At 39.1% G+C, this 19,969-nt stretch overlaps 1 protein-coding gene across 2 annotated transcripts in view; it reads right to left on the bottom strand.

Moving 5' to 3' along the window:
• L3mbtl3 (l(3)mbt-like 3 (Drosophila)) overlaps positions 1–19,421 on the bottom strand; it is a 100,459-nt gene extending 81,038 nt beyond the window's left edge. The window contains exons 1-3 of one of the 2 annotated variants that reach the window (XM_013026903.1): positions 19,274–19,421; positions 17,381–17,459; positions 2,984–3,100 (exon numbers count right to left, since the gene is read on the bottom strand). In XM_013026903.1, coding sequence (XP_012882357.1) covers positions 2,984–3,085 — 102 coding nt within the window. In that variant the 5' untranslated portion in view covers positions 3,086–3,100; positions 17,381–17,459; positions 19,274–19,421. The remainder of the gene's footprint in view (positions 1–2,983; positions 3,101–17,380; positions 17,460–19,273) is intronic. The other variant, XM_013026904.1, reaches the window with a different exon arrangement.
• Positions 19,422–19,969: the final 548 nt, after the last annotated feature.

The raw sequence follows: 19,969 nt of genomic DNA, 5'->3' as shown, positions 1-19,969 counted from the left end.
TGAAGATCACGGTTCAAAGCCAGCCCGGGCAGGAAAGCAGGAAAGTCGTGAGACTCTTGTCTCCAATAAAAAACCACTAGAAAACCGGAAGTGGTGCTGTGGCTCAAGCACCTTGAGCTGAAGAGTGCAAGGACAGCGCCCAAGCCTAGAGTTCAAGCCCCACAACAAACCAAAAAAAAAAAAAAAAAAAGGTAAGACTCTACTACCTCAACAGGACCAAACTAAAGGATAAATAAGACACTACAAGCAAAGAGTCCAGCAGAACGTAAGTTCATTATTCCTTACACTTTGTACTCTGAGAAAAGTTATGCTTTGTTTTGTATACATAGGATGTTAATCCAGTTTGGAGAATGGAAGTGTGTTCCAAGAACAAGACACAGTGGAAAGGGAGCAAGGCATGAAGTCTTTAATTGTTGGAGGTGAGTAGAAAAGAAAAAAGTAGAGTGATGTGTATGGAGAAGTGAGAGCCAGAGTAAACACAGAAATAGACACACACATAGACAGACAGACAGACAGAGACAGATACACCCACATACACACACACTTCAGAGGCCTGAATTTGGTTGTGAAAGACGCTGGCAACCACTCAAGGAGTTTAGGCAGAAGACTTAACATGCCTGGTCAGCCATGGTAAGGTCTTCACAGAGGAAAGTTCTAAGTGACAAAATCTAAAGCATATGAAGCTGGCTCCTGGGGTGAGAGGCGGACCTCTATACATCAGCCGACAGCATCAAGTTCATGAACTTGAGCTGGTTGCTTACCCACTGCTGGAAACCCCCCATGCCTATACCCATTAGAATTCAGAGGCCTGGGTAGTGTACAATAGGTAAAAAATTCAAGGCAATAAATTTCACGATTTATTCAAGGTTCCATTATTTTGTTTTGTGAAAAATCAATTTCTCAATCTGTTAAACAACAAAGATTTCAAAATAAGGAGCAGGTGAATTAGAAGTTCTAAGCATCAGGATCAACATGGTAGTCTCTGAAACTCCGATTTAAAAAAAAAAGGGTTATAAAGTTGAAAATAATTTTATAGTATTTTCTAAACCATCTACAAGACATAAGTAGACTTGACATCTGACAATTAGCTCACACTCAATTAAATGAGCCTAAAATTCATATCAAGTAACCCAGATTATTATACTCATCAAATGACTTAATTACCCGATTACCTTAAAAAAAAGTAATAGGCTAATTCCTAAATTCAATTACTCAGAATACCTTAAAGCAAACCAAATTTCTTAGGGATGGAAACTTCACGCTACTATCAGAGTTAGTTAGTTCAGTTAAATGAACCATAACAATTATAATTTTCATCATCCACCTGTTATTTTAAAGCCATTGAGGAGAAGAAAGGACAAAAATGTATAAGAAAATAAGGGAATGAAACAATTAAAAAAACAATTTATATAATTTGTTGCAAAGCCAAAACATACACAGTTTGTTAAGTGTTCCTATGAATTCTTTTTTAAAACTCATAATCACTATACAATTAGGAATCTTACAGACTTGAATAGCCCATTTTACAAATAAGACTTCCAAAATTCTGAGACTTCAAGTAACGCAACAAAGCCAAGGTAGCTAAGCTGTGGTTGACATCATCAGAGGTGGAGAAACTGTTTTTTCCTTTCTCATTTTCAGTCCTTTATCTCTATTGTGTCTTAACCACACAGACATTTGGAGGATTCTTAGGGCAGACAAAAATCCCCAGGATTCATTCTGTTCCTTATTTTACTGTAGAGGAAACTTGACCCAAAGGGATCAACTGATTTGTTCCAAGTCACAGAAACTAAAAATCCAATTTAAAAAAACAATGAGTTAAATGGACACACAATATTTGTGAACACTTTTGGAGTATGTTAATTGTGTGTGTATGTATGTATGTATGTATATATATATATATATATGTATACATGTTATATAATACTCAGATGAAGATATTAACATTCCCATCTCCTGACATAATTTCTGTGTTGGAAACCTTTGGGATCCTCTCCTTTAGTTATATTAAAATATATCCTACATTGCTCTAGGCTACAGAATACTAGAACTAAATACTCCTAACTGTATTCTGATACTCATTAAATCTCCAGATTTCACAAAACCTTACTGCAGCATTTATTACACTAAATATATAAGGTATTTGCACACTGCACTTCATTAAATTGAGCCCAACTAGAAATCTCACAGTGTTTCAACAGGAAGATTGTCCCAGTCATACCACTGAAGATGAGACAAAGCAGGATTAGCCAAGATACTTGCCAAACAAACACCAAAAAGGATTAGTCTCCAAGACTATGTGAGGGGGCAGACTTTTTCTATTTGAGAGATCCCAGGACATCAAGCCTTGTAGAGACAGGCCAAGTGACAGCCTGTTAGGGAGATTGGAAGTTTCAATACCTGAATGACTGAATACAAACACAAAGTCTAAAAGGCCACAGTTCAGTTCAAGGTCTCAGAGATAGGAGCAGAGCAAAAGCAAATTAGAAATGAGAAGTGGGGGCGGCTGGCTCCCCAGATGGGTGTTTTCGCAACCATGTTTCAAGGGGCAGCAGAAATAAGTGGGATTTGGTTGGGGGGGCGGGGGACAGGACTTGAATGACAACAGGGGCAAGGCCAGCTCATACAGAAGAGGCAGCTCCTAGAGAGTTCTCATCCATACCAAAATAGTCACTTACGGAAGGACCTGCTTTTGAACAACTGATGGCAAAAAATCCCTAACAATTTCCTCTTGGAAGCTATAGACAGATTTCTGCAAAGTAAGCACATGCTTATTACTCTTTTGACTTCTTACCCAGGTGACAAAAGCATCTGCCAACCCATCTGCATTTCAAACTGTCCAATGAGTTTATTGTAGAGGTCTGAGTATTATATAAAGCCCAAAGGAGTGGGATTAATGCTTTTAATTCTTATTTCATGTAGGCATTCACTTAAAAACAAAGATGCATACAGCACACAATTCTATTTGATAAAGACAGCTTACCTTTAAGTCACTTCCTGGTAATGTACCCACTCCGTCTTTCCAGTCCATAACACTGAACACATCGAACTCCTGTCCACTTGTGCTAGATGCGGATTCAGTCATGATTACTTTTTTAATCTGGAAAGGGAAAAAGAGAAATACCACTAAGTATTACACATGCAAATCAGTGTTCCATTTAGTGATAACTACTTCATTTCTCTTAATTTTTTCTTGGTTATAATATCCCATATCCATAAACAATAACTGCTTCAGAAACATCCATTAACAGGGCTGGGATATACACCTCAGTGGTAGAGTGTACTTGGCCCAGCATGGCTAAGGCCCTGGAAAAAAAAAAAATCAAACATTTCACTCTCTTTCTCTTTTTCTTCTCCCCTCCTTTCCTCCTTTCCTTCTTTTCTTCCTCCTTCCCTTCATCTCTCTTACTACATATATACGTGTGTGTATGTATGTATGTATGTATGCACACATACATACATACATATACATACTATGGTCATATATCATGTCATGTATGTCATATGATATATCACATGTATATGGAAAAAATATACATATATACATGCACATATACATATAACCACACACATACACACACTATGAAATATTACACAACCCTACAGAGAAATAAAATGATATCATTTACAAGAGAATGGATGCAATTGGAGGATATATGTTATACAACTCAAGACATGCTGAAAAACCAAAATAGGTAGACCTAAAAGGTCTCACGGACATGTACAACACTTGTATCCATTATTATATACAAATACTGAATATTAATCAAACTAAAAGACTACTTAGGACAAGAGAATGGAAATAGGAAAAACAAAAATAGAGTGGGAATAATTTTAACTACTTTGTAACTATCTATAACAACATATAATGAACCTCAGTAAAGCTATTGATCAATAGAGGATGAAAGGATGGGAAAGAGAAACAGATGGTCAGGGGATGGGTACTAACAAGAGAGGTTTGCGTAACAAGAAAGATCAAAGAGATTGAGTATGGTCAAAACAGATTATTCACTGCAAACAATGAAACCTGCCAAAACTGTTTTGGGAAGGGAGTAAGAGGCAGGGAAAGTCACAGAAGGGGTGAGTCTGACTTGAATGTACATTGTAAATGAATGTGCATATGTAACAGTAAAAGTCCCCCAGGGAAAACTAAAGAAAGCTAACAAAAAATTATATTTTCCAACCTTATATACACATAAAACCAGATTTTCTTCACATATTTCAACTAAAACACTGCAACAGAAAATGCCGAAACAGTTAAGAATCCAGCTATTTCCTATTAAGCTAGAGATTTGCAAAAATGTAAAACCAGGTTTTTTTCTCATGTTTTTATTTTTGAACTACGATTACCTTTCAAAACTTTATGCTTATATATACTATTGTGCACCACATTTGTTTTTAAATAAATCATTCAAATAATCAATTCTAAGAGTAAATGTCAATACATATGTATATATACCATATTCAATATATGTGTGTATATATAGATACGCATATATATGTCTATATATACCATAATATAAATACATATCCCATAATACAGTATCTCTCTGGACTATCCATTATTTTTAAGCATAAACAAAATTTGAGACCAAAAATATCTAAAAAGTCACTCTGTACAACATAAAACTTGCTTCCTCCATTAAAAAAAAAAGTAAAACATAAGAGGAAAATGTGGCCAATCACAATACCACAATTTACAGATGGCCTGGATTCGAATTTAAACTATTAAAAATAAAGATTACTTAAATTATTTACACTGCTTTGGAGAGGGGGGGAGAGGGGGAGAAGGAGAGGAGAACACTATGTACTCATTTTTTTTTGAGGCTGGGTCTGACTACGTAGCCCAGGCTGGCATTGTAATTCCTCCCCACTCATCCTGGGTTTCTTATAGCTATGTGCCACCATACTAGGTCAGGATTTTTTGAAGTGCAGTTTCCTTGCACATAAAATATGCAATTATTTAAAAATCATCAATAGGAAAAAAGTATCTATTTCTTTGAATGAGAACTGTCTTTGAATGAAAATTTCTAGGTGCTTCAGTTTTCTTCCTTCCTTTCTTTTCCCAAAAAAAGCATCAAGACATTTCAAAATATATCATTTGAATTTGAAGAATTCAAATTTCACCCTCAAAAAGATTTAATCCCAGGCTGAGAAGGTGGCTCAGTGGTAGAGCGCTTGTCTTGCATGCCTGAGACCCTGGGTTCGATTCCTCAGCACCACATAAGCAAAAAAGAAAAAAGCCGGAAGTGGCGCTGTGGCTCAAGTGGTAGAGCGCTAGCCTTGAGCTGAAGAGCTGAGGGACAGCGCCCAGGCCCAGAGTTCAGGCCCCACGACCAGGACCCCCTCCCAAAAAAAAGATTTAATCCCCCAAACAGGAATTTAGACATTAAGGTTTAAGACAGAATTAACTGTGAAAGTATGAGACAAATTAAAGCTTGAACTAAATGAGCCAAGATAAGCCGTGAAACTACCTCCCTCTTAAGCTACATGGGAGTAGCAACTTTTCCCCAAACCATGACAGAGTAACTTCCCCTACTGAATAAACTTGATGAAACCGGAATGGTTCATCTTTTCCTATGTAAAAACAATACTGGTAGTAAAATCCTGTCCATGTCTAAGATGAGAAATCTAAAAGTTACCACTACACAAAACCTGCAGTAAATGTTACATCCTTTAGGAAACAGCAAACTATGCTTTGGGTACACAAAATAATAAACGTTTCAAAGTCTACTCTGCCTGGAAAACCATACCTAAAATTAGAAAAAACAAAATTAGTTAACTATTTTTCACTCTAAGGTAAGGTGGATACTTTGTATAAAATACTGGCACAAAGCCACACACTATAATTCTAGCTACTTGGGAGGCAATGATCAGGACCATCATAGTTTGAGGCTAGCCTGAGAAGAAATGGTCAAGTGACCTCATCTCAAAAAATGCCTGGGCATAGTGGAACACACCTGTTGCCCTAACTGTGTAGGAAGCGGAAATCAAGAGGATCATGGTTCCAGGATAATTCAGACCATCTCAACAGAAAAACCCAAGCATAATGGCATGCAGTATCATCCCAGTTACGGAGGGAAGTGAAAAATAGGAGAGAAACAGTCTAGGTATGCAACCAGACAGGAAGCAGAACCCTACCTCAAAAGCTACAAGCTGCTTAGGATGCATGTGAGGGCTTGGGCTCAAACCCCAGTATTGATCAAAAAATATATCAATATATTACATATGTATCACAGAAAACATTTTCTGCACTGTCTTTCCCACCATACAATTTTTAAGCCATTGGCAAAACTCATTTTCACAAGAAGTCTGAATGACTAAAACAAATTAAATATTTTTCCACTAGCTATTAATCGTGTAGAACACCCAACAACCAATATTATTTTAACAAGAGCTGTTGCTTATATGAAGGATAAGAATCCCATAGTCCAAGGCCTCCTCCCTCTTCATCCTCTACAAGTGTGTAGACCAGCATACAAACCTATAGGCAAAATCCTTTCACCTCAACAAATCAGGGGCCATCACTGTTGGCATCAGCACAGATATACCCAAGCATTTTCTGTGCAATAGTTCCCCTCAGCTTTTACTTACTTGGATTACCTTGATCTTGGCCTAAGCATTCTCCAGCAGGGCTAGAGAGCAAGCTAAATGACAAGGGACACCATGCTCCAAATTGCCTATCCAAAATGTCTCACCAGCATGAATTCCTTTTCTCCAAACCGAAGATGGGTAACTTTACACTTCCTTGAGATATTCTGCTGAATGAAATCGTGTAAATAAGTCTTTGGTAGCTGCCGTCTAACATTTCTCTCTTCCATTAGGTATTAATAAAATGAGTCACTGTTTTTCCAGGGCCTAAACTTAGGGTTTGTACATGCAAGGCAAAATGCTCTTTCCCTGGGCCAGACCTCTAGGTTCAGTAATCAATATAATCTATTCAAACATCCTATTTTATTACCACTCCGGGTAGAGTTGGTAATCAGACTGCACAAGGCCCTGGGTTTGACCCCTAATGGGGCAACAACCATTGTAGAGGTCAATATTCAAGAATGTATACTCCAATTTATCAATTCTACTTCTACAGAATTAGCTTGTAGATACTTGAACATATATATAAAAGACTATTACATATTCAGATGTCAATCAATGGAGGACAACTGTAGTAGATCAATACAAAGCTATGTGAAGCTACATAAAAGAAAAGGAAATTCTCACATTCTGAAATAGAAACAGCTACAAAGTACTGTACTAGTACTACTAACTTTATGAAACAGGAAAATACAATTTGTCTGGAAAAAAGGGGATATATATATTTATGTAATATATATATATATATATGCATGTATATACAAGTCTGGATTGCTTGTGCATGCATAAATCTCAGTAAAGATTTGTCAGAAATTGGTAGTTCTATGTCCAAGAATGGGAAATAATTTGCTAAAAGACAACCCTGTGAGAAAGGGAGCCTTCTGTCTATACATTCTTATGTACTTGTTCAGTGTTCAAATAACATGTGTGTGTATATATATATATATATATGTATATATATATATATATATATATATACATATATATATATATATATATACACACATATATGTGCATGTAACTGGGTGTTATGCCCCCAGCCCTCAAATAACATAGTTAAAAAAATAAAAATAAGAAATTTCTGAATCTATTTCAGGCTTATTTAAAAGTTGATTACAAAGCTGGGCATGATGGTCCACTCCTATAATCCTATCATCAGGAAGCTGAGACAGAAAGATGATCAATATAGTCAGCCTGGCTTTAGAGTGAGATTCTGTCTCAAGAAAACAAAGTATAATTTGTCCCTGATGTCAACCACTGAAACTCTAGCCTAGAAGTCACAGAGGCAAGTCAACTTACACAAACCTCTTGGTAAGTTAACTAGAAGGTGTTAACTATAATCGCACATGTCTCCACGCAACATATGGAGGAGAGGAAGAGTGCAGGGTTTGCTACTTCACAAAAGGTATGCATTCCCAGAGTGATATTTATGGTTTCTCAAATTCCTGAGTGACACCTGAAGTTCTCATGACATTTAGTAATTTGTCCTTTTGCAGACATAATTCTGAATCACACATGCCTTAAATCTGAGGAGCAGGGACACATCGTCAGGCCTGGCCAAAGTCCAGGGAGTCTCTTAGTCATAGTACTTACTTAGTGCTGTGAACACTGTAAATAAAGTGATAAAACTCTTTCTTTTTAAAACGTGAAACAGATAAAATTAACTCCAAGTTGAGTCTACTGTTGATGTCAGAATGCGGGGTATATGGAAATGTTTATCGAAGTTATAAGCCCTAGCCACAAAACAGAAGTTTCAGATAAATTAAAGACTGAAATGTCAAACGCAACGATGAGTCAGACACTGTGTGAACAAAATGCTCAGAAAGGAAGTAAGTAGATGAGATATGTGAATCTGATTCAGGACGTGCTCTAGACAGTACAAAAATCACTTGTCAACTGAGCTAAGTAATAAGGGATCTACAGAGAACACTGAAACGGTCCAACTAACTTTAGTAATTTCAATTGACTTGGGACATACTCCTCAAACATGTCAAGCATCTGACTTTTGAATAGGGATGAAACATTCTTCTTTAACACCACTTCTTTGCCCTCCCTGCCTTTGCTGAGAAAATTCCTACTTCCAGCAATACAAGGTCACCTGGGATAATCAAAAGCAGCCAATGAACCTAACATACATTAAAGGTGTACTTCTTGGAAGTGGAGTTGTAGTTGTACAAGTAGAATGACAACTTTGAGTGAAAAAGCTAAGGGCCAGTGCCTGAGCCCTGAGATCAAGTCATAGTACTGACATAAAAAAAAAGGGGGGGGGGGTTCTTCAGTGCTTTTCCATTTTAAAAGATCCCATCAATACCAGCTATTTGACCCTCACAACTCTTCTTCTAAGAGTAAAAAGGACTATTATTGTCACTTTATGGATAAAAGAAAATAACTGAGCATCAGGTGCTAGTAGCTCATGCCTGTAATCCTATCTACTAAGGATGCTGAGATCTGAGGGTCAGGTGTCAAAACCAATCCTGGCAGGTTGAGTCTGTAAGACTCTTATCTCATCAAATGACCACCAAAAAGCCAGAGGTGGAGCAGTGGCTCAAATGGGAGAGCACTAGCCTTAAACAAAAAGTTCAGGGACAAGACTGGGAAGGTGGCTCAGTGGTAGAGTGCTTGCCTTGCATGCATGAGGCCCTTGGTTTGATTCCTCAGCACCACATAAGCAGAAAAAGTTGAAAATGGCACTGTGGCTCAAATGGTAGAGCACTAGCCTTGAGCTGAAGAGCTCAGGGATAGCACCAGGCCAAGAGTCCATGCCCCATGACTGACAAAAAAAGAAAAACAAGGAAATAAAAAAAAGGAAAAAAAAGTTCAGGGACAGCACCCAGGCCCTGAGTTCAAGTCCCAAGACCAGCTCACAAAAATAAAATAATAATATTAATAATAGAGATCACCTAGACAAAGAAACAAGACTTACACTTCGCAAGACAGTGCTCAGCATCTTGTATGTTAGTCAACAGAAAAGAGAGAAAACTGTAATCGTGAGAAGCAAAGGCTCTGAAGCCTAGGCAACTAGAGTTAAATCTCAATCTCACAATTTACAAGCTGTGCAATTACCGTAGCTGTACAATTACCTGTCCTGAGCCTTAGCTCCTTCAGCTAGGAAACTGATAGAAATATCTACTTCCAAGAAACTTAAGAACTTTAAAAAAATATGCAAGTTGGAGTGCTCTGCACAGTGGACACGCAGTTCATAAGAGCTACAGTCACTGGAAGCAAAGAAAACAAGCTGTTCTTCACGTCCACACCCTTGCAAGCATCAGGCTGCCAGGTATCTGAAGCAGCCAGTGCAGGACCGGGGTGAGACCTGTGTAAAGACCAGACACGGACATCACAATGCCCAACGTGAATTCTTCAGGAGTCCAGAAAAGGGAATAAAAATGGCAGTTAACCGACAATGGTAAGACTCTGGGATTTCATGGACAAGTGGATTGTGAAATAGATTGGGGAGAATTTGTAAGCTCTCCCACATGTAACTGTTCACACTGCCAAGTCTCTCCAAAGAGGGAAAGAAAGTTTTAACAACAAAAATAAATAAATAAATAAATAGGACACCATTTCTGAAAAACTATCCTAAACTAGGCCACTGGCAACCTTACTATGCCATTTGTGCTGAAGAAATATAAAACTTTCCTCACATACCAATGCTAGTTCCAGGACCTGCTTTCAAGAGGGCTGTTACAGAGGTGAACAGAAAGTGCTGCCCAGACTGAGGCGAGAAGCCAATGGGAAGGAGAGATAAAAGCTAGGAGACCTCCCAAAGGGGTTCCAGAGTCTCTCTGTGTGAGCTCTGGAATATGTATGTGCACACAAAATGCCAGAAGACAGCCTGGGAAGATATCACTAATGTACTCTGATTAAAACACCTACTATACTGTGTCAAGATCATCTACTTAAAAAAGTTCTTTCAATAGAAGGTCTTGTATATAGTTTTTTATTTTTTTAAATTACCTTTAAGTAGTTGTGTCAAAGGGTTTCAACTCAACATGTCAATTTGTGAGCACAGTACACCTTGATTATTGTGACCGATTCCATCATTCTACCCCATCTCTCCCAACCCCAGCTATCCTCTCAAGTAATTTGGTTCCATTTTCACATATGTACTTTGACTATTATGACAATATTCTTCCTCTCTTTTAGTCATTGTTTTCTCCCTTATGAAGAGTCATAGAAGGTATCAATAAACTTTACAAAATGAAGGGGGAAGGGCTGAGAATATACATCCGTGGTAGGAGTATTTCCCTAGTATATGGCCAGGCTATGGGTCTGATCCCCAACACTGTAAAACCAAAAGCAGAAGGGTAAAAATGGGACTAGTGGAAGAGAGAGAGACAGAAAGAGAAAGAGAGAGAAAGAGAGAGAAATATCAGAGAAAGAAATTCATTTATCCACCTATCTCATATTTTCAGCAAAAATTCCCCAGCTAACAACTAATCTGCTAAGTATTTATTTACTTCTTTGGCAGAAGTATAACATTACCATTCCAAGAAACCCTCCTCACATAAGCCTCACTGAAGAGTACATCAAAAGAAGTTAAATTCAAACCTCTTAAACAGGACTTATTCAATAAGGATGAGAAAAACCCAAACTCGCACTTGAGCACCTCTCAACAAACACATATTGCTACAAAGAAAAAAAATTTCCTTTCAAATCAAGCATGACAGATACCAGCTTTGATATTCTACTCACCCAACCTGATAAGAACTCTGAATTGCACACATATTAGAATTGAGATCTGTGGTTCAGAGACGTAAAGTCTTGCCCCCAGGGCCCAAGTTCATAGATTTCAGGCAAGAAAAATTCTAGATTAGTTCAATGTGACAAGTGAAACCTCAGTATAACCAAGAACAAATCCTTGAAAATCTGAGCCTTCTGTTCTCAATTGTCCTTGAACAGCAGACATCTGAGTGTCAAGTAATCCATCAGCCCTTTATACAGGAAATCAGTTACTAGAGTGGTTCCGTCTTACTGGTATTTTTTCAACATTCCCGCTCTCCCTACCGTGGTATTTTAGTGAGAACAACTCTACTTATGATCTAGTAATGCTTTATCTGATTTGCCCTCTGTTCTGCCACAGAGCAAAGAAGCCACAGAAGGTAACCTTTACAAAAATCTCAACTTCCTGCCTCTCATTTGTTACTGTAAGGATGAAAAATTTGAGATTCTGTGGCCTAACCTACTTACTTCCTCTAGAAGAGGAACAGAAAATAAAAAACATCTTTCAAGAACAAAAAAAAACCATGTACAGAGAGTAAAATCATGTTAACTGACATTAATGAGCCAATGGCCTATTTAATACACTCCCATCAAATGCTTTTATTTGAAGTTCATGTTCAACATGCAGAATATAAGATATTTCAATAGGAGGCAGACATGTCCTTAAAAGTGTTATCATCTCCATCAACATACTATACTAGAACAGCAATAATAGAAATTTTACACCCATTAGAGAGATTTGAAGGCCATAAAAAGAACCTGTCTGACACAGATTTCTGCACATTTACTACATATGCATGAGCCTAAATTTAAAAAGAATTAAAAATAGTGTCTGATTTTTTTATTTCACTTTGTAATTTTCTAAAAATGCTAAAAGTAGTATATTTTTCTGCTTCATATTTTTATAGACCATAAAGATAAAATTAAAAGATTTACACTCAATTTCTCTTTTACTTGTAATAAATTAGATTTAACCAGATTTCCTTCCTCTCCCACAAAGTCATGCCTCTAGGCTTATCTAGATAAAATTTGTAGCCAATCTCCTTATCAATAGATTGAACAGCTAAGTCTTAAGTCCATCAAATAAAACCACAAACCCACAAGGTAAATTATTTAGATTATTTAGTAACCTGATCAGATTGACCACGAAGGCCTTTCAGTTCATGACTTAGGTTCAACAGTGTAAGAGATGGGATAAAAATACTCATCTGATCTTTGTGACTATACAATCCTGTTCAAAATGTTGTAGAAACTGACAATATAATTCCTTAAAATAAAAGATAATATGAAGTTATAGATCTACCTAAGAAAGACCTGGTATGTTGTAGGTTCTCAAGAAAAAAAAGGAAGAGTTGCAATCAATGTGGGGGCCATCCATTACCTTATGATGACATCCTTCTAACTCATAGTAAAGATTCAGTTAACAAGTCATCTAGACAAGATCTGTAATAATATACCAGAAAACCACCCAACACTCTTCTCTTCATGCAAATACAGGTGATGGCCTTCTGGTCAGGACAAAGCACCAGTAATTAAAGTACTGTTATTGAAAATCATTTTAGCTATGCTCCATTTTGATTTTGATTTTGATTTTGAATTGAGGTCATTATGCTTCCAGTTTCTCTAGCCTATTATCTTTATCACTTATTTTAATTTTATCCTTTCTTTTCATAATCCTGGCATTTGAATAAATTCCATCATTTTTAAGTCTATTTTGGCAGATTTGAATTCCATTCTTTTTTTTTAATGTTGAGGATAAAATCAATGGTCTTCTATGTATTAGGAAAATGCTCTACCAATGAACTACCTCTACCATTCTTTGCTATTAACTGCATTATTCACAGTAAAAAGTGAGGTCTTTTTTTTTTAGCATAATAAAATAATTGGTCTTTTCTCAATTCTTGGTTTAGGGAGTAAAAACACTACAGTAAAAAGACCCTTTGTCCCATCGATGTTTCCTATATATGTGCATTGCTGCTCCTTAGAGTACAAAGCAAAGTTATAAGAGCCAACACATTACCCGTCTTCTTTGAAGTATGCTAAGAAATATTGTTTTGAAAATCAGAAACCCAAAGATAGAACTGTATCATTTTTCCTTGCTCCTAGCCTTTTCAAACTGCATAATATGAATTGAGACAAGTTACTAAGTATCTCTGAGCACTGGTTGACACTGTGGCACACACTTGTAATTCCAGCTCTTAGAAGGCTAAGGCAGGAAGATCAAAAGTTCATAGCCAACCTAGGCTACACAATCACTTGGAGGCCAGCCTGGGATACAGTCATTCAATCAACCATTCAGAAATAATACACCAATTATTCAAGGCTAATGAAAGCAGTAGAAATAATACTCAGCACACAGACTAATACCTTGGTATCTAGAAGATATGAAGCATTTTTTGAATAAATAAATTTTTAAAAAACACTAAACAAGCTCAATGCTTTTCATTCAGAAGGCACTCCAGTGCATCTCAATTTAACAGCTTAACTGTTTTTCTTGGGGGGGGGAGGCTCCCTGTCTGCCCCACCCTACCACAGGAGCAAGTTTAACACCCACATGAAACCTATGGCTTTGTCTCTACCATTTGCTCACACTGAACTATGGCTTTATGTGTAAATTACCATTATATGGTTGGCTTACTTACCCAACCAGACTACAAGAACACTAGGCCAAGGACTGATGTTTTATCCCTGTGTAGACAGAGTACACGGGTTCATTCTAATGCGGTTCTAAGCATTCTATAATACTGACTTACATGCAACAGAGCTTCAATAAGTATGAGCTGACTGATCACAAAGTATTCATCTACAGTATATGTGAGAAAGTATAACACAGAAAATACTTAACTATGTAACATAGAACATAGAACATGTACATGTTACAATCACAATCCTGGTCCTTAATCCTAAATCTACTTCAGAAGAAGAAAGGTGGATTCATCAGAAAAAGTCTCTTGCCCAAGACTCCCAAAACTCACTAAAGTTCCTTTCAAATGTCTCTGTTCTTTCCTCCAACTCTTCTCACTCCTAAATAGGGATTTCCTAGACCTTATAAATCAAGTTTAGTTGTATGTCAAGGGTACACAGAAATATTCCTGGTGTTTCCTTTCATCTGCTTGCTGTATAATAGCCACAATCAATATAAATCAGTTCGGTTCATGATCTTTCACTATGGACTCATATCTATATATGTTAAAGAAATAATGTAACACAATAAACAGAAATCCTGAGAATATTCTTACTAGATAATGAAACCCTTTTCAGAATCTTGTACAGATTTCCCGAACTTGAAGATAGCAAATACAAAAATATACACATACAATCACATAAGTAGTTCTCTCTATAGTATCTGCATCTATACCATAATAACCCCAAAATCTACATGAGGGATGAATCCCTGGACAGCACCAAGTAGGGACAGTGGTATTGCAGATCTTTACCAGAAAGTCATCTCCATGTGAACACATGGGTCAAAGAGAAGGTCAGTCTGAACCCCTTGCCCTTGCTAGATCACGCAGGGCAAGTATTTTGATAAGGGCTAAAAAGCTACTTATTTCTGAAAGCTAGGCATTAAAATGGAATGTCTATGTTTACCATTATAGAACCATCATTTCTTGGCCCACTAGATTCCATGACTACTAAGCCCTTAATCTTTTCTATTGACAAAATGTACAATAGTTTTAGTATTATTTGCAGAGCTCAGAATTGTGTCCGCTCCTGAGGTAAGGATCTAGGAAATCCACGAGGGCACTGAAGTTAGCACTACAGCAGTTAGGTGGGGCACACCTGTAACCTCAGCACTCAAAAGGCTGAGGCAGAAGGATAAGGAGTTAGAGGCTATAAAGGGAGACCCTGAAAACCCCAGTTACATAAATAATCAGAAACACTGCTAGAGTGATCACTCAGATACTCATCTTAGAACTCTTTTTAAAAGGTATCCTTTTCCCACACCTCATGAAGTAACTATAATATTACTATAACCAGCATTAGTTGAAATAGAACATAGATCTTAAAAGTAACAAGCCAGTCAAAATTGTCCAAGAACCAACTCTAAAATCCTCCAGGAGTAATTGAATAGGACACGTTTCTTTTTTTAGAACATGGATTGGATAAACTACAAAAGAGAGAGATGAAATAAAACCAAAACATATCCAGTCACCAGGGACTCATGCCTATAATCCTAACTACTCAGGAAGCAGAGATCTGAGGATTATGGTTTGAAGCCACCTTTGGTAGAAAAAAATCCATGAGACTCTAATCTCCAATTAACCACCAAAAAGGTAGAAGTGGAGGTATGGCTCAAGTGGTAGAGTGCCAGCCTTGAGCAAAAAAGTCAAATGGGGCCCCACTGTACACTGGCCAAAAAAAAAAAGTGTCAAGTTCAATATCATCATGACAAATAGTACTTGTGATTTGTTTTTTACCTAGAGTTTAGAGTGTTGGCTATAATATATAGCATATGCATATATGTAAATAAGTTTATATTTATATACAGAATATAGCAGAAAAAGACTTAAAAATGCAGCTGGAGAAAGTCTTATGTGGATCTTTCCCTAAATTCAGCCATTCACCAGAATCATTTCCTTGGTCTCCCACTAGTTTAAATCACCACTATCCCATTTACCTATTTTATTATCCTCTACTCCCAGCAGACTCAGGAAACCAAAGTTTTAATTACAGCACATGAATTCCCCTCGCAACAACTCTTCTCCTTCCACCACCTGACCATTTCCATAAGTAGGCCTCATGTTAAAGTATTTCTTTCATTTACCTCTTCTACTTATTAAATGATTGATTTGAGATGAATTGTGGGCTTTGTACCCAGCACCACGTTAGAACACAGTCCCTCCCTTAGGAACCACTACTGTCAAAGATAAATTACTTTTTCTCAAGAAAGAAAAATACTGCTAGAAATGTTTTGACAAGAGTATATAATACACATGCCCAAAACCAATCTAAACATCTTAGCCAGGAATTAAAGCACCATGTTCTGCCCTAGAAAATCTAGCTCCTGCCTTTCACAAAGCATAACTAAGGTGAAATGATAATACGAGAGCCATAAATGAGTAATTCTTTATAGTGCTCAAGATCTTATTTTGTTTGATCCTTTAAAACAATAATAACTATTTTTAAAAGAAATTTTTAAAAAGCATAGCAAGTATTGTGGTTCCCATTTTCCAGATGGAGAAATAACAAGCTTACTGGGAACATGGCTCAAGTGGTCAAACTGCCTGCCTAGAAAACTACTCCATGTGACTTCTCAGTCATACCTGAGTCAACAGGATTATTAGTCCTGCTCATAAAAGGAAGGCTAATTTTCATTACTTTTCATTTTGCCAAATAAGAATTACCAGCCCCTTTAATGCTCATGACAGAGAAGGTAGGAAAACAAGCAGAAGAGGTGGGAAGAAGAGACACAAAGGTACTTAGAGATTTATATACGTCTGTGAATGGGTCCTGGATTATTGGGGATAAACCAACACACTCTAAAATTACCGATAAGATCTTACTGGACAACAGCTATCTTCCCTGTGGAGACTGTTTCAAAAGTTAACAAATCTATGCTGATTCATTCTACCCTTATGACACAACATGGTATCTGGCACTTCCTAGGTGCCAGGAATCGTATACAAACTCACTGCAAATTTTAGCTATTAAGTCTCACCATGGACTCCAAAGACATTTAAAATTCCAGAATCTTCCCAGTCACTGTATATCTCTGAAAGTTACATTCATCTACAATTTCTTTTGTTCCAGTTCCCCCACTTCTTCAATTCCAAAAACTAATACTGAATTCCAGTTTGTTTTCCGTGGAAAACAGGTGCTGAAATGCTAATAAAGAATCTAGTAAGAAGTCCCTCTAAAGATTTATCCAGGGCAATCTCCTTTTTCCTAATGGTTTTTTCAAGCCTTAATCAGACTTGGTGTCAATAGGTTCACATAATTCCCAAGCAGCCCCCACAAACTTGGGTTTTCTGCTGACTCTGTCCCATACTCCATCCTAATTTCCAAATGAGGTCTTTAAAATTTAAGGCAAGTCAAGTGATTCACATCAACAAGTCGATCTTACCTTGCAGTTGTAATGAAAGTCAGAACAGTCGGATGGACTTCACAACTGGTGAACACCCCCCAAGACTTCTCTGAAGGACCTAACATTCATTTAAAAAAGAGGGGGGGTTGGGGTTAAAAAAAAGAATTGTTATCAAAAAGTTCTATCCGCAATCCAAAATTAATAAATTTACATTCTCAAATATTGATTTGATCACTTTGTATATTAAAATGAACTAGCTCTGGGTGAGGTGAAATTTTCATCATTTATATCATTCCCATATCCTAAATTTACTCAATAAAATCCCTTATTGTAGATGAGAGAGCTGCCAATATCAGCACTCTGGAGGCTGAAGCCGGAGGATCAGAAGTTCAAGGCCAGCCTGGCTTCATAAGGAGGGCTTGTCTCAAACAAAAACAAAACAAAACACCATTATGTGAATTGAATGACAAGTAGGTGGAACTAGTTATGGGGACCATTTGACACAACTTCTCTTTCTCTTGCTGTTTTTATCTTTAATTAGATGCCTTACTTTTTGAAAAGATTTGTTTAAAAAACAGGGAGGGGGGTGTTACGTAGGTTATGTAAGCAGTTTTTTAACCCACATAATGAAGTGTTTTAAATTACAGATGACATCAAGTACTCAGTATTCAGAACTAATCTTTACCCAATGAAACAAAATTACACACAATTAAAAGGGCCTACTTATGTATGATCGTATATACATATATATGTACATATATGTCATACAGCTAAGAAACAAAAGGTTAGCCTTAAATACCCCAGAATAAAGTGACCAGCTCACATCAAAAGCCAATCTCGAAAGTGTATCACATTTTTTTCAGTTTTAGGCACATTTCGCCTTGTATTTTACTAACACTCTTTACAATTGAGCCCTCCGCTGCTGTTCATGACTGACAACTCGGTGAAAGACACCGAGGGAGAGAAATACATAAATCGAACTATTGCTTCTGATTCTGACAGTGCTCAATCGCCACTCGCAGAATGGAAGCCAGTGTCTTCCCCCACAGAAGCAACACGAAGGCCTGCAACACAATGCCACAGGAAGCAATAGCGAGAATCAGAGGGTCCCCAAAGCTCCGAATTCACCGCAGCTCATCCTTTCCCAAACTCTCTGCGGAGCAGCAGCATCCTTCCCCACCACACCTGGCTGCTGCTCGCGGCTCAGGTCCTCTAATGACTTCCACGTCCGAAGGGACTACGTAGCTACAAGTAAAAAGGCCAAACTTTGCTCTCGGCCCCGCGAACTTGCGATGCGTCTAACCACTAGAGGTCTCCCCTTGGCCAGTTTTTGCACGTTCGCTGTGTGGCTGCACTTGAAACTTTCCGGAGAAATGCTCACTACTCCGAGGCAGTGTTTTTCTAAAAACTTGCGCAAAAAAAAAAAATCCACGCGACCAAGATAACTCTCGCCACGGAGACTCCGGGGCCCCGCACCCTGATACAGACATGGCCCAGACCACGATCGGGGAAGATCAGCGCGGAGAGGCGACGCACGTCACCCCCGGCCGACGCCCCCTCCCCCCTTCCACCCACCACCCCAAATGTCTTTATTTCTCATCTCAGTTGCCCCTTACTTGGAGCCTTTTTTTTTAAATCTATTTTTGTTTCCGTGCACTTTGAATGATTTCGTCTGCATTTTTTTTCTCCGGCGATGGCCCCGAGGTGGCCAAGGAGCGGGCCTGGGATGCGGGAGGGGGAAGGGCTGGGCTCCAGGCGCCCGAGGAAGTTGCATAAGGAAAGAGACTCCGGGGTTTTTTTTGGGGGGGGGTGGTTTGGTTTTTCCCCCCCCTCAAAAAATTATCAGAGGGGGGGAGGGGGAGGAGGAGGAGGAAAAGGAAGCGGGGTGGTGGCGGCCGGGGAACTGAGAAGGGAAACCAAAGCGCCGTTTACCTTCGCCTCCCGGTGGAAGGGTGGGGCCAGAGTCTCGGTCCACGCGACCCGGGAGTGCGGCTCGGTACCCCCAAACCTCTCGGGGCGCAGACAGGAGAGCCAGACACCCCCACCCCTGAGCGAGGAAAGCGAGGAGGAACCCGCCCGCGTTTAAACTTTCTCTCACGGTCGCGCGGTGGGCCGAGCTCTGGCCGGAATCGGGGGGGGGGCTGATTGAAAGCATAACCCCCCACCCCCCGTTTTGTTTTTTTTCTTTAAAGGTAATTAAAGTTTTACCACCAGTCCCGAAGTTGCGTCCGGCCCCCGCCCGTGCCACCGCGCCCCCTCCCCTCCCGGGGATCTCAAGTTTTCCTCCCTCCTCCTTCCCTCCTCCCAATCCCCCCCCCCCGCAGCTCGCGGGGCGCGCGGCGGATGCCTCTGCTCCTGCGCTTCCCGATCCCCACCCCCGCCGGCCTCTACTTCCCCCCAACCCGCCGCCGCCGCCGCCGCCGCCGCCGCCGCGGCCGGGCCCAGGACGCGAGTGTGCAAAACCCATTATTCCGAAATGGCACACGCACGCGGTGCGTGGCGGGCGGCGGCCCGACTCCCGACCCCGCCGGCCTGCCCAGTAGACCAGGCGGGCGTAAACAAGTTGCAGGGCAGGCAGCCCCGCGCCCTCCACCCGCCCGCCCGCCTCCAGCCCCCCACCCCCACCCC

Source organism: Dipodomys ordii, unplaced genomic scaffold, assembly GCF_000151885.1.
Source record: "Dipodomys ordii isolate 6190 unplaced genomic scaffold, Dord_2.0 Scaffold97, whole genome shotgun sequence".
Classification (NCBI taxonomy): Eukaryota; Metazoa; Chordata; class Mammalia; order Rodentia; family Heteromyidae; genus Dipodomys; species Dipodomys ordii.
Note: the sequence above shows the minus strand (reverse complement) of the source record. Positions and strands in the feature narration are given on the sequence as shown.